Below are 13,453 nucleotides of genomic sequence, written 5' to 3' on the forward strand. Positions count from 1 at the left end.
AAGAGTCTGCACAGACATTTTCAATGATTTCGATGGAACCATTATCGACGTTCTGTCGGCAGGATATCTTGTAGTATATGAATCAAGATTCGCTTCGTCACCGTCTGGAAGTATGTAAACTAATTGGCGACAGCCGACTTATTTGCCTGCAACCCTATTTGTCGCGTGGCGCGCCACCTACACCCTCAACCGCCTCAGTGTTTAGTGCCAGCAAGGTATGGGAGGCGCAGCCGCAAACGCGCAACGCATCGCCGCCTTAAGACCACCGGTTGCGTCCCAGAAGGTCTTCCACTGGGCGGGATAGGTGCCGTAGCGGGTCGGGATGCCGAACAGGAACGCATCATGGGACGTGAGCGTCTCATTCGTGGCGATGGGATAGTCCTTCTTGGCCGGTGCCTTCATTTGGGCCAGGACTTCGGGCGACAGAGTTTCGGGGACCTGGAAGATGGTCGCGGCGCCGCCGGCTTTCTCGATGCCTACCTTCTCGGCCTCGGCGAGAGTGGCGATATGGCCGTACATGGAGTATATGATGATTGCAATGCGAGGAGCCATTCTGTAGTCTGTGTTGAGTAGCTGAGTGGAGATTGTTGTGATGGTACTGTGAACGACGATGTCATCTAGTCGCATGAACTGCAGTATTTATATTCTTAGCACGATTCGCCGCGTGCGAGCGCGCATTGCCTCAGCAACTCTGTAAAATCGCGCTCCGTTTTGCTCAGCTTGAGTTGCAGGAATTTGGGAGCCTATTGAGCCACGTGTTTTGACTCGTGCTCTTTCTCTAACGCGCACGCGAGAATACCGTGTTTAAGCATATTCACCCGGTAACAGTCTCGTGTTCACGTTGACAAAGCCTGAAAGACGGCAAACGCGACAGTAACAGTTAGCGTCGGCAGAGATTTGACGAAGACGAGGTCATATATGTGAGGGATTGAAAGGACAGAAACCTAGATCAGGCAATTGTGAACGCTCCCTTTGTCCATACCGCGACGCGTTCTTGTCCGACCACACTGAGATAGCTGGTTGCAGAGTCGACCAGAAGTCATCCTGCGAGACGCCATAACGAAAAATGGCATCGTTTAAGTGATAAGAGGCTGAAGTTGGCGGGGACTGGTCCACACATGTTCGCTTGGAAGACTTAATGCAAGTAGATAACTCAAAAGGCTTGACCCAGAGAATGTCAATGAAGGATCCGCGGACGCGGAAGAGAAGCACAGAAGCCAAATTTCAGATGTCGGGTATTATAGTACATCCTATACACCCACACCCAGTAATATCAAATAAGAGTTCACGGTACGCACAGTACGGAAGTAGGCTGAGCCATCGACGGAACAGAATACGGGATCAATAACGGTATAGCGATGGCATATTGGTGTTCGATGTCGCCAAATTAATGCAATACAACTGACAGCAGCGCAGCGATCACAAATTTCTATTGTGAGGGCGGAACTGAGACTCGTGATTGAAGCAGGTACAACTGTACAAGTTCTAAGCCATGCGAAGCTGTCACAGACTGATTGACCAATGGATTCCATTAACGACGAGGACCGAGGACAGTCGCAGAAGAAGGGAAGAAATGTTGTGCGATTCTGTAAAAATTAGTGGCGATGAGCACCCTGCAGAGCGACTCGCTCTAAGGCAGGGCACTCGTACAATATATTGGAGGCACTTGTGCTAGTTTCTCCACGGCACCACTGAGTAAAACCCTGTCGAAATCTCAAACTAAAAGACCGTAATCTATCACATGCAGCCGCCTGCATTCTATGTTTCTGGCTACAGTAGTTGGATTGTTGTGTTGCATTATAGCAATGCTGCTATTACTATCATATGGTCATTATTTATTAAACAATCCCAGAAGAAAGCAAATTGTAGTGAGATCAGCCTTTAAGGGCACTTAAACAGGACGCAAGACCAAAAACCAAGCAACCAGGCGGCAGGCCATCAGAGAAAATCAGGCAATTTGATATACTTGTGCGAAAACATGCTCATTTCCATTGTGAGGAAAGAAACAAAGTATTACTAAAAACTACAAAAGCAACTCTTCAACGGGCACTACATCTATCTGTTCGCCCTCATCAAGTTCCGGTTCCTCCTCTTCAGTAAAACACTCTGGCTCCGGTTCCTCCTGAAAATTGAACTCGTTTCGCCCGAGCACTTCAACAACCGATTGGCGTAGAGGAACACGAGCTTTTCGACACTGGAGTTCTTGAGTCTATTGCGCGACTTGGAATGAATGTATCCGAAAGTGGACCAATTCCTTTCAGCTGATCCGGATGTAGGCATCACAGACGGACTTTTTGTGCTAGTTGTGACAGCGCACAATTAAACTGACTCTTCCACCATAGTCTCGCGCGTACGTTCTTTGCAGCCTTCCAGCAACGAGATCTGTTGAAGATCTACCCGTTCTTCGACTCTTCAAGACGGTCGTAGAGGTCCTCTTCCTCCTCAGGATAGCGTACATTCTCACACCTTTACCAGAGCAAGGTGCGAGTCCTCCTTCGCCATTGAAAAGAAAAAAAGCAATCGGTCTCGCCGAACAACCGCTGCCGTTTGTCATTTAGACAGCGCACATACGTACCATTGTTATGAGTCGTCCTGCTTCTATTAAGTCCCCGTCCAGAATATCCAGCTCGCCGTTTCCGATACAGCACCACTTAACAGGCTCTGCACATCTGATCTACCCTAAACCTAAACATCGCTTCACACACGTCCCGCGAAGTCTTCATAGTCCTCGTCGTCATCTTCGTCGAGTTCTGACTGTCGGCATTGTTGTAGTTATGCTGAACATCATCTTCAAAGTCTTGATTACTGTTCCACTGCTGAGAATCAAAGTGGACGTCAATATATGGCCTGTCCGGGTTGGTCGTGCTGCTGACAGTCTGGAGAGATCCATGAAAAAGAGAAGGCTAACTGCTTTAGTCAAAAAGTGGTTGAAATCGGTCTTAACATAAAGTTCTATCACCACATACCTGTTCTTCAGCTGTAAACAGTGATGCTCTACCAATAAGTCTTCTGTGATTACTTTGGCGATAATATGTCCTTGACGGGACTTCATGTCCTGGAAGCATGTTCCTGTGGGTGTCCAAATACGGATGTGTGAATTTTAGAGCTAGAATTTCCTCTGCTCTCTCTTGCCGAGGGCCAATGGGCGTCAGTTGTATTTTGGTCCGGATGCCGACGTGTGCACTGTAGGGTCAATTATGGCAACTATCCAAGCGCGGCGTATCAGGTTCCCATTGTGGATGATGTCGAAGATGAAGGACTGCCAGAGGAGCAGGGCGGACCGACGGGTGCAGAACTCTCTGATGTATCGCAAAGAGAGTATGACGGCGTCGAAAATCGTACTGTTTAAAAGGTTATGAGTTCGCGATTTAGAGAGGTAATTAACGATGAATAAGGCAGCCATTCATGCGAGTTTCGGCCACAAATTGCCGGCAATGTTATAGGGCTCACACAGCCACGCGGAAAGTAAAGATATTACTTCCAGCTTATATCACAATTGCTAACGATAGTTTCGTTGATCATAGGTAGCGGAGTCCCGCAAACTTGAGGCAGCCAAGAGAGACAAACAGCTCGCCAATCTAGAGAGGGCTAGAAGGGTCAAGCTGCGGCAGTCTCTTCTAGCAAGCGTAATTTGGCATAGTGGCTTGCTGTTTGCCTTTTTGCTCTATTGCTCTGTTGCTATGATTCAACAAATGTATAGTTAGTGCCGTAGCTAAATTGTACAAGCTGATATCGTGTAAACTGTCGTAGTGAATCGCGCCGAGTGACTGTCACAGAGAAACTCGCTATGTAGAAATACTGTAAACGGTCGTGTACGGCTGCAGAGACATATCAATCAAGCGACTCTGTCCAGGGTGTTTTGCCATGTATGGGTTTTGCCACTTAACATTGTTCACTGACTCGCTCCGCTGAGCCATCAGAGTGACGGACACAATTTGTAGGAGAGGCTTCTGCAAACTGCCAACAGAGCGGCTCAGACCAAACCTCAGAGTACGGCCCTGATTTTTTGCTATAGAGCTGCCCCACGCCAGTGAGGCTATTTTGTTATTGGTTCTTGTTGACACTGTTCTTATTCTACAGATACAGTCTAGTCCCGATATGTATTTTGAATACGCCAATTGGTCGTCGTGTTTGTTACTATATTATCGGTATAGGGATCCGCCCCTACGCAATCGATAATTCCCCGATCTACAAAACCCGGACCTCACGTCAAAAAGTAATGCTCGTCGTTGCACGCAACAGTTTGACAAATTCTGTCCAGCCCCATGTATAGAGCGATTGCCTGTGATTCGACTGAGCAGGACTTGTGTCTATTGAATTGAACGCCATTTGCTATATACATTGGATTTTTAATCTCATCAGAGCGACGACAGTCACTAAACTGCCTCTAATATAGCTTCTCGATGTACTTGTAGAACCCGGTACCCTGGATCTCAGCAATCTCCTTCTCCAGCGCGGTGGGCTGGCGGGAGCCGTCTGCGCCGGCGTAGGTGCCCGCACCCCAAGGACTGCCGCCGTGGACCTCGTTGAAGTTGGCCATCTGGCCGAACGCGCGGTATCCGGCAGGGACGAACGTGATGCCGTGGTGCACGAGAACCGAGAGCGAGTTTAGGGCAGTAGTTTCCTGTCCGCCCTGTGGCGTGCCAGTCGACACGAAGATGCCGGCCGATTTGCCGATCAGTCCGCCGCTGGCCCAAATGCCGCCGGTTGCGTCCCAGAAGGACTTCCACTGGGCGGGATAGGTGCCGTAGCGGGTCGGGATGCCGAACAGGAACGCATCATGGGACGTGAGCGTCTCATTCGTGGCGATGGGGTAGTCCTTCTTGGCCGGTGCCCGCATTTTAGCCAGGACTTCAGGCGACAGAGTCTCGGGGACCTGGTAGATAGCGGTCCTACCACCAGCGGACTCAACACCAACCTTGACGGCCTCAGCGAGACCGGCGATGTGGCCGTACATGGAGTAGATTATGATCGCGACGCGAGGTGCCATTCTGATTCTAAGTTGCTAACGGACGAGGCAAATACTTTGACCTATAGATGATGCTGTTAGGGAAAAACAGCGACGTGTTATATTCCGCGTGGGATTGGACCTGCCACGCGGAATTGCAACAGTGACTGCAGCCGCGGCAGGAAGGGCCCGAAGGCAAAGCTGTTCATTGTTCGATTGTGACGACTCGGCAGGCGTTTTGCCGGCATATGCCGGCTGGATATTACAGTAGTGGATTTCCCGATCGAGGATGGTCGGCTGGCGGAGCGCGGGCTGGGTTTGGGTTTTGCCCATAGTGTACTTACTAGTCGCGACTATTCTGCTGACTGATTGCCGCTAAGCCGCGGATTCCCGGGTCCCAGCCGCACTGCTTGCAGCCGAGCCCTAACCCTGCTCCGGCGATTGACAAAACCTTTGTCACGGTTGGAGTATGTACACTGTACGTTGTATAATCTTCATTTCCTTTCCCTCGCAATCGTCATTGCAACTGCAGACAGAACCGGTTCGAACAGCAGGTGGTCTGCCCGCAGTAATTACCAATGAAGAAGTCGCTGGCTTACATGACGACTCCTGAGTGGTTGACTAAACGTGACAAACCGTAATCCCGCCCCCAACCTTGTTTGAACCAGTACCTCTCCGACGCCTGGTGGACCCTCTGGCCCTCCCCTCCCCCCAAAACTATCTATAAATATCGTCCGATAGTCCCTTCCCCTCGTTCTGTTATTCCTCAGAACACTTGTCTATTGTTTCCCAACCAATTGCGCTCAATTAGCCTCACTCCAGTACTCAATTGATCATCCACAATGGCTCCCAAGGTTGCTGTATGTCAGCCCTTCTGCTGTTCCGAGTAACTATTTCGCTAACACAGACGACCATAGATCATTATCTACTCCATGTACGGCCACATCGCCCAAATGGCCGAGGCTGAGAAAGCCGGCATCGAGAAAGCAGGCGGCTCGGCCACCATCTACCAGATCCCCGAGACCCTCCCTGCGGAAGTTCTCCAGAAGATGCACGCGGCTCCTAAGCCCGACTACCCTATCGCGAGTGCAAGCACCCTTACTGAGTTCGACGCGCTCTTGTTCGGTGTGCCAACCCGGTACGGCAACTTCCCCGGCCAGTGGAAGGCGTTCTGGGACACCACCGGAGGCTTATGGGCGCAAGGCGCCCTCGCTGGTAAATACGTTGGCCAGTTCGTCTCGACCGGCACTCCCGGCGGAGGCCAGGAAGTTACCGTCTTGAACGCGCTCTCGACTTACACCCACCACGGCTTGATTTTTGTCCCGCTCGGATACTCCACTGCCTTCCCGCTCCTGACCAACCTCTCCGAAGTTCACGGCTCGTCCCCATGGGGCGCCGGCACCTTCGCGGGCGCCGACGGCTCCCGCCAGCCGACCGATCTTGAGAAGGAGATTGCCACGATCCAGGGCGAGTCTTTTTACAAGATCGTCGCCAAGGCTTTCAATTGACTAGATGGCAGTGCCACAACCGAGAGCGCGGTAGCGGGCGTCAAGGAAACACCTGCATCCTCTGCTGACGAAATCAAGAAGCCTTCTCCTCCTGCGAACAAAGCTGCTCCGGCCCCACCTTCGTCGTCGCGTGCTCGAGAGGACGAGGATACTGGGTTCTGCGGAATCAAAGGATGCGTTGTGTCTTAAAGAGTATTTTGTATTGCGTTGGAACTGGCTATCGTTGTATATTATTTCGTTGTTTATTGCATGTGGTGTGTGGTCCTTGGGAAACGCTTTGTCTCGCTCTCGGCTATAGATAATACACAAGTTTAATAATCAAACAAGAAAGTTTTGTTCATAATTTACATTTTGGCGTATATACATAATCCCCATTATACAGAATCCAATTTTTCCGGTTTACCTCTTCTTCTGCATCTTCGCAGCATACTGCATCTTAAACCCGTTGCACAGCTGTTGCACGTCCGGATAAATCGCATTCAACAACTGGTACCCGTTCGGAATCACTTTGACCGGCCACATCACGACCTTCGAGCTCAGGCCTGCCTTAAAGCACAAGCAGAAATACCCCGCATTTTTCGTGTCGAGGCAGAACGCGTAGTTTGATCGCCGCGGGTTGGCCTCCGTGTACGTCGTCAGCCAGCGCTCGACGTCTTCCATTGTGCCTCGCTGGAACTTTTCAGAGTTCATCATTTCGTCGACCTTGCGCGCCATGGCCTGCACGTGCATAAAAATCAACTCATCCAGATCTGAGTACTTGCTGTCGGCCACTCTCAACGCCTTGCCGAGCGAGTAGTCATTGTCCTTCTCGAGCTCGAGCACGGCAATGTGCTGGTACACTCCTTCTGCAACTTTCCACGTGATCGCAATGTGGTCGTATCCCTTTGACGACGGCCGAATCACGAGATCCCCACGCTGCATCGGCGCCAGGTATTCCTCGGCCTGTTTGGCACTGAACGGCTTGAACAGCCTGTGCTTGATTACTCTTGCCGCCCGCTGCTCTTTCTCGCGCTTCTCGGCAAACGTCGCACGATCCCGGTCCTCCTCGTATTCATCCCATTTGTCTCGATCCCGCTCTTTCTTACCATACGGCAACACGGCGTGCTTTAACGCGTCCTCGACCGCTTCCTCAACAAGACTTAGCTCGGCCTGGAACGTGCCGTAGTTGATGTGCTTGATCAGCGCCCGTACAGTCTGCCCGTAGTAAAACAGCGCAGACGGATACGGCATGTCTGTCCGGCTCGTCATCTCCATCGCCGTCACGTTGCCGTCGATGCCGCACGCCAACCGCGCGACAAGATACCGGTCGGCTACTTTCCGGATATTCACGGGCACAACCATTCCCTGCGCCAAAGTGTCCTCCGTCTCGCCGGTCAGCATCGTGAACACTTGCTCTTCCGTAAGGACCTTGAACGGCTTCCGCAGTTCTTCGTAGTGCCGCTGCAGTTCTTCCTTGATCATCTCCAGCGTCGCGCGCTTCCGCTGGTTAAAGTTCTTGAGCAGCTCCTCCGCGTACTCTTCCAGAATCAACTCATTCAACTTCTCCGGATCGTCGTCCATCAGCTGCGCAACAACGCCGCCTTGATTATCGAGATCAACAAGATCTTCTTCATCCAGCTCCAGCGCGTCAGCTGCCATCTTGCGCGCCAATTCATAGTCCTCCGGGTGGATTCTCGTCGAGTCCAGAATCTCAGTCATCTCAGAGTTCCTGTACGCCGCAGTTGCGGCATCCTGCTCTTCCCACGGAATGCGCAAAAACGACGCACAATTCATGAAAATGTTCTTACCCGCAATCTGCTTCGTCACCAGCTCGTACCGATCGTTTAAGTATCCGTTCGCACCCGCAGCAATCGCTTTCAACATCCCCGACGCCTTCCGTGGGCCCAAGCCAGACACGTACTGGAGCAAGTTGGCCACGTACGGGACTTTAATGGCTTCATTGATCTCGACGCCGACGAGGTTCACCATATCAATGAACGCGGAATCGAGCATGTCGCGCACCAAATCCTGTGGCAGCCATGTCTGCAATCTGTGGAACTCGATCGATACAATGCCCGAGCCCATAGCAGCGTACTCGAGCAGCGGCGACTGCATGTATCGTGCCAGTGCAATACAATACCTCGCCAACGGCGCCAGCTCAGCAAACTCCTCCATCGCGCGCGGAGAATTCTGGTATAACCGGGCAACTTCATCGTTGACCCATACCAGCTTAATCGGCTCTTCGTTCCCGCTGTCATCGTCGGCCGTGACGTTCAAGGCCTCATTGGCAATTACGTCCAGGATTTCTTTGCGCAGGCGGTTCGCCGCGACAGTAAAGCCCGCCATGCCGATCACGTCTGGCTTGCGGCGCTTTACAATCTCGACCAAATTCGTCCTGAAAGATTCATCCCGCACGTCACCGAGTTTCATTGTCTCCAGAACACGGCCCTGGTCGTCCAAAAAGACACACACCGTCGCATCTTTACCGGGTTCGCCCATGCCGTTCGAAACAGCAAGCACCCTCGGTGTAGTACCAAGTTCGAATCCGACAGGTTTATATGGCGCTTGATCCAGCCGCTGCAGTAACGCTGCCCTGCATTTCAGCCCCACAGCAGTCTGGCACTGCGTCCGCAAGTCTTCTCGAATCTCACGACACATGAGCAGCACGAGCTTGTCCATCGCCATCCTCAAAACGCTCTTGCGTTCGTTATTCCATGCGGTCGCGATATCGGAAACGTTGTCTGACAAGAAATTCTGAAGTACCTTATTAAAAAATGCGTCGAACCGGAATAGCTTGAACCGAAGATCAACAAGCCCTTGTGATTCAGCGTGGAGGATCTCCAGGAATGTCTCCGGGTCGTCCAGAATATCCTTAATTTCTAAGTTCCGAGCATATTTGAAATGATAAAACGGATGTGTCTCGTCGATTGTCTTCTTTCCCTTTTCGGTAGCGTAAACATTCAGGCGGACCAGCGCGCGGATAATTTTCTTGCGCAGGAAGTTCCGGGTTTGGAGGTCGTGAAAAATTTCCTCGGCAAACATTCCTTTGGCTGCATTAAATGCCGCATCGGAGTCATCATACAATGGAGGTGCAAGGCTCTGAGGGTCTGGTTGTGTATATTTATCGGCGAGATCGAGTGGGAAGTCTGACGGATCTTCTGTGAAGTGCAGCTTCTGATCTTCAGCAAAATTGAGACCAAACTGTTCGGCTGTGATGCCAAATGCTCGCACAATGTTGTACACGTTCCCAGAGCGGATGCGTTCGAATGACGTGTACTTTGAATTTGGACGTTTGACAGATGCGTGTATAGTCGCGCCGTTGCTGTTGGTTTCGCCATCTTCTGTTTCGGTATGACCATTCGGCTGTGTGACAGCCATATCTTTGATCCGAGCAGAGTAGCGGAATTGTAGGTAATCCCAGCAGTCTTGGTAGTCTTGCAATGTCTCGGCATGGGCGAGGAAGTCATCGAACACGCTATCCTTGACACCTAGCGCCTTCAACAACCTATCGGCACTGTGCTTCTTTTCCACGATCGAATGAAATTTGATGTCAAGCTGTAAGATTAACCACAGATCGTCTTGAAGAAGTAATGGCTCCGCTGAAAATTCGTCAGATGCGGCCGCAGCACCGTCACGGGCATGCTCATGCAAAAGGTAGTCTCGTCTGTGCTGCCAAATAAACGGAACTTCTAGCTGATCCTTTACAAGAAACTCGAGTACTTTTCTGACCGCCCTTCTAAGCGGTCCGTCCAAGTCTGGATGATCAATGAGCCAGTTGCTCTTGCGAGAAACCATTTCCGACACCAGCCAATTCTCTTCAAGCACGTACTCGTCTTCACTGAGCTCGTACGTTGCGAATGCTTTCCGCATGATTTGGAATCGTTCTGGCTCGTCTTTCGCGCGGATAGCATTATCTTCATCCGTAAGCATACGCTCAGCGAGCTCACTAGGTTCAAACACATCCTTGAGTTCCGTCAGCGGTTTGGCTTCGTCATATTCTTCCGCGGCCTCCATTTCTTCTGCCTCAAGTGCCCAGGCGTATTCCTCGCCATCACCGAAAATTTCGAAGATCTCGCCGACTTGTTCTTCGTCGACGCCTGGAATTGCCGCCGGCCCTCTGCCAGGCTTGGACGGTTTTCTCGAGTCTGCCAGTAAGTCTCGCTGTGGCTCTTCATCGGAAAATTCATCTTCTTCAATAAATCCCTCGAATTCGTCCATGACCGTGCGACGGGTAGCCTGCTGTACGTCATCGTCTTCTTTCTCTTCGTCGGCAAAAATGTCAGTCAATCCATCTTCAATTCGTTTTTGCCGTTTAGACGAGCGCTATATGTATTAGTTAATAGGTCCAGCGTGAAATCTATTCTTCTAAACTCACGTCTTCTTCTCGCCGATAGTTTACTCCAGTATTCTCGAGGACGAGATCGAGATCCTCCTCGTCCAGCTCCTCATCGTCGAGGTGGCGGGATAAGCCGTCCTCTGCACCTTCGGACATTTCTTTTCTTCTGCGTTTCCGCCGCCGACGACGCCGCCGTTCTCGTTCGCCGTCTGATACGCCTTCATCTTCTTCGTCGTCATCAACAATGAATCCCTCACGAACCTGAACAGCGGCGGTGTAAGCATAACCTTCATCTGCAAGTGTATGACCAGACCTAGTATGATCTGGTCCCTAATACAATCATACCTTCGCCATTTCCTCCTCGTCATCATCCTCGTCTTCCTCGGAGGAGTCCTCTACACTGCCTTCATCACCATTGTCGCTGTCATTGCGCCTTCGCGACGTGTGGTTGCCGCCGGCGGCGGTGTCGCCGTCCAGCTCGTCGTCAGACTCGCGAGGGCTGTCGTCGTCTTCGCCGTACTTGTCGAGCTCGGCAGTGCGGTCGACGAAATCGCTCATGGTTGTTGATCACGCCGATTGAGTAGTTTTGGCTTGTCGTGATGTCGTTGCGAGTTTTGGCGGAGAGATGGCCACTAACGGCTTGTGACAGGATGTACGCTAGGGACGTTGGCCTGAGCAGGACTGAGCACGGATCTCTGGCGGCGTCGTCTGTCTCGACAGCTACACAGCAGACGACGACGGCCCTGGATGTATAGATCTATAGACATTCAAATATAACTCCGCTGCCTGGACTCGCTGTTGCCAATCGGATACAATCTACAGCTGCCGAACAGCTCTCGAGCAGCTAAACAATGCCGCTGCCTTCTTCGTCCGCGACTTCGCACACCTCCTCGCCTGCACAGCAACCGATGCAGTCACAGACACAGGCACAGTCGCGGCCGTCGCCATTTGCACGTCCGCGCAGAGTCTCGTCAATTGTCCAGACTCCCGTCTCTGCGCTTGCGTCTACGCAATTGACCACCGCGCCTCGAGTCGGCCTTGCCTCACGCGCAGACCGCTATGATCCGCCCAACGCGCCTCTACCCGTGTCGACCTTTGGTCAGCCCTTGGCTTCGTCCGAGAACTTGTCGACAAACGTGCCAGAGTCCGTGGCGCAGACGACGTCATCCGTCCTAGGTGCGAAATCGCTCAAGCGCCGAAACTTCAAGCAGCTCTCCCTCCCGTCTGCCGCGACCGCGCCGCGTCCTCACACACCCACGTCTCTCGACGGCCTAATTCCGTCGCGGTCCCAAAGTTCAACGTCACTCTCAGTATCGAACCTGAACACAGATATCTCAAACCGCGGCGGCTCGCGGTATCAGCAGGATCTGCCTCTTGCATCGCTCGAAGATGCACAGGTCCCCGGAGGTCCAGCCGAATTGTATTACCACAACAACCTTGTACAGCAGCTTGCTACTCTAGAAGTTGGCGTCGAGTTCAGACTTGATCTGCGAATGGAAGATTTCAAGACTCTGGTAGAACTCGGAGCAGGAAACGGAGGCACTGTGTCCAAAGTCGTGCACCTGCCCACTAAGACCTTAATGGCGAAGAAGATGATACACATCGAAGCCAAGCCAGCCGTCCGGAAGCAGATCGTGCGAGAGCTGCATATCATGCATGAGTGCCACAGTCGGTATATCGTTTCATTCTACGGTGCTTTCGTGAATGAGGGCGACGTAGTAATGTGCATGGAGTATATGGACTGTGGCTCATTAGATCGCATATTAAAGAAAAAGGGGCCGCTCAAGGAAGATATTCTCGGCAAGATCGCAGAGGCCGTTGTCGAGGGATTGACGTATCTGTATAATCTGAATCGTATCATTCACAGGGATGTAAAGCCGTCGAACGTCCTTGTGAATTCACATGGGCAAATCAAGCTGTGTGATTTCGGTGTCTCAGGCGAACTGATCAACTCAATCGCAGATACTTTTGTGGGTACGTCGACGTATATGTCGCCAGAGCGAATCCAGGGTGCGGCATATTCTGTCAAGAGTGACGTGTGGTCTCTTGGTTTGATGCTGCTCGAACTTGCCATAGGACATTTCCCCTTTGAAAAAACTGAGTCATCTCCCCTCAGCATTCTGGACCTCCTACAGCAGATAGTGAACGAACCTGCCCCTTCACTTCCTGCAGATGGCGGTTTCAGTGCAGATTTGAGAGCGTGCATTGATAGATGTCTCATAAAGGATGTCGACGCTCGACCAACGCCACAAGATCTATTGGTGAGTAGTCCTGTTCAGCATTGATTTATTCATCGGATATGCTGACGACGATAGGCCGACCCTTTTGTCTTGAAGGCAAAGAAAATGGATGTAGATACTCAAAGATGGGCACAGAGCACACTCGACTAATGCCCTATCTCATATATGTACTGTTTGGCACGTGGTTTATATTTTACTTCTGGGCTTTTTAAAATGGTTACTGGTTAATTTAGGATGGATACAGACATTTACTTTGGTTGAACTCATTATTCATATGTGAACTTATAGCACGAATTGTTTATATGATGTATCCCATGCTTTGTTTTTGGCTGCACGTTTTGGTGTTCGCGTCGAGTAATTGTCTTCGATTATGATTTATTTGATCAACACCGATGTTGTTAGCAACTAGTTGCAGTATGGATTGGTAGGCAGGATATTGTAT

The 13,453-nt window shown here is 51.2% G+C and overlaps 5 protein-coding genes across 5 annotated transcripts; 2 read left to right on the forward strand and 3 right to left on the reverse strand.

Moving 5' to 3' along the window:
* Positions 1-201: 201 nt before the first annotated feature.
* On the reverse strand, positions 202-552 carry POJ06DRAFT_270775 (putative Per a allergen; the record flags this gene model as incomplete). Its single annotated transcript, XM_056189463.1, has 1 exon — positions 202-552. The coding sequence occupies one exon, from the start codon at positions 550-552 to the stop codon at positions 202-204; it is 351 nt and encodes a 116-aa protein (XP_056041411.1).
* Positions 553-3,998: 3,446 nt separating this feature from the next.
* POJ06DRAFT_260574 (flavoprotein-like protein) lies at positions 3,999-5,197 on the reverse strand. Its single transcript, XM_056188504.1, has one exon. It carries the CDS (start codon positions 4,988-4,990, stop codon positions 4,388-4,390), a length of 603 nt encoding a protein of 200 aa, XP_056041412.1. The 5' UTR covers positions 4,991-5,197; the 3' UTR covers positions 3,999-4,387.
* A 270-nt stretch (positions 5,198-5,467) lies between these two features.
* On the forward strand, positions 5,468-6,785 carry POJ06DRAFT_260575 (flavoprotein-like protein). Its single transcript, XM_056188505.1, has 2 exons — positions 5,468-5,808; positions 5,866-6,785. Exons 1-2 carry the CDS (start codon positions 5,791-5,793, stop codon positions 6,454-6,456), a joined length of 609 nt encoding a protein of 202 aa, XP_056041413.1. The 5' UTR covers positions 5,468-5,790; the 3' UTR covers positions 6,457-6,785.
* On the reverse strand, positions 6,786-11,368 carry POJ06DRAFT_260578 (SH2 domain-containing protein). Its single transcript, XM_056188506.1, has 3 exons — positions 11,117-11,368; positions 10,811-11,032; positions 6,786-10,758 (listed from the first exon to the last, which is right to left on the reverse strand). The coding sequence occupies exons 1-3, from the start codon at positions 11,327-11,329 to the stop codon at positions 6,856-6,858; spliced, it is 4,338 nt and encodes a 1,445-aa protein (XP_056041414.1). The 5' UTR covers positions 11,330-11,368; the 3' UTR covers positions 6,786-6,855.
* Positions 11,369-11,679: 311 nt separating this feature from the next.
* POJ06DRAFT_201165 (kinase-like domain-containing protein) lies at positions 11,680-13,161 on the forward strand (the record flags this gene model as incomplete). Its single annotated transcript, XM_056185230.1, has 2 exons — positions 11,680-13,032; positions 13,087-13,161. 2 exons carry the CDS (start codon positions 11,680-11,682, stop codon positions 13,159-13,161), a joined length of 1,428 nt encoding a protein of 475 aa, XP_056041415.1.
* Between the last annotated feature and the right edge of the window lie 292 nt (positions 13,162-13,453).

The sequence above is a fragment of the Lipomyces tetrasporus genome (genome assembly GCF_029532465.1).
Source record: "Lipomyces tetrasporus strain NRRL Y-64009 chromosome Unknown POJ06scaffold_10, whole genome shotgun sequence".
Taxonomy (NCBI): Eukaryota; Fungi; Ascomycota; class Lipomycetes; order Lipomycetales; family Lipomycetaceae; genus Lipomyces; species Lipomyces tetrasporus.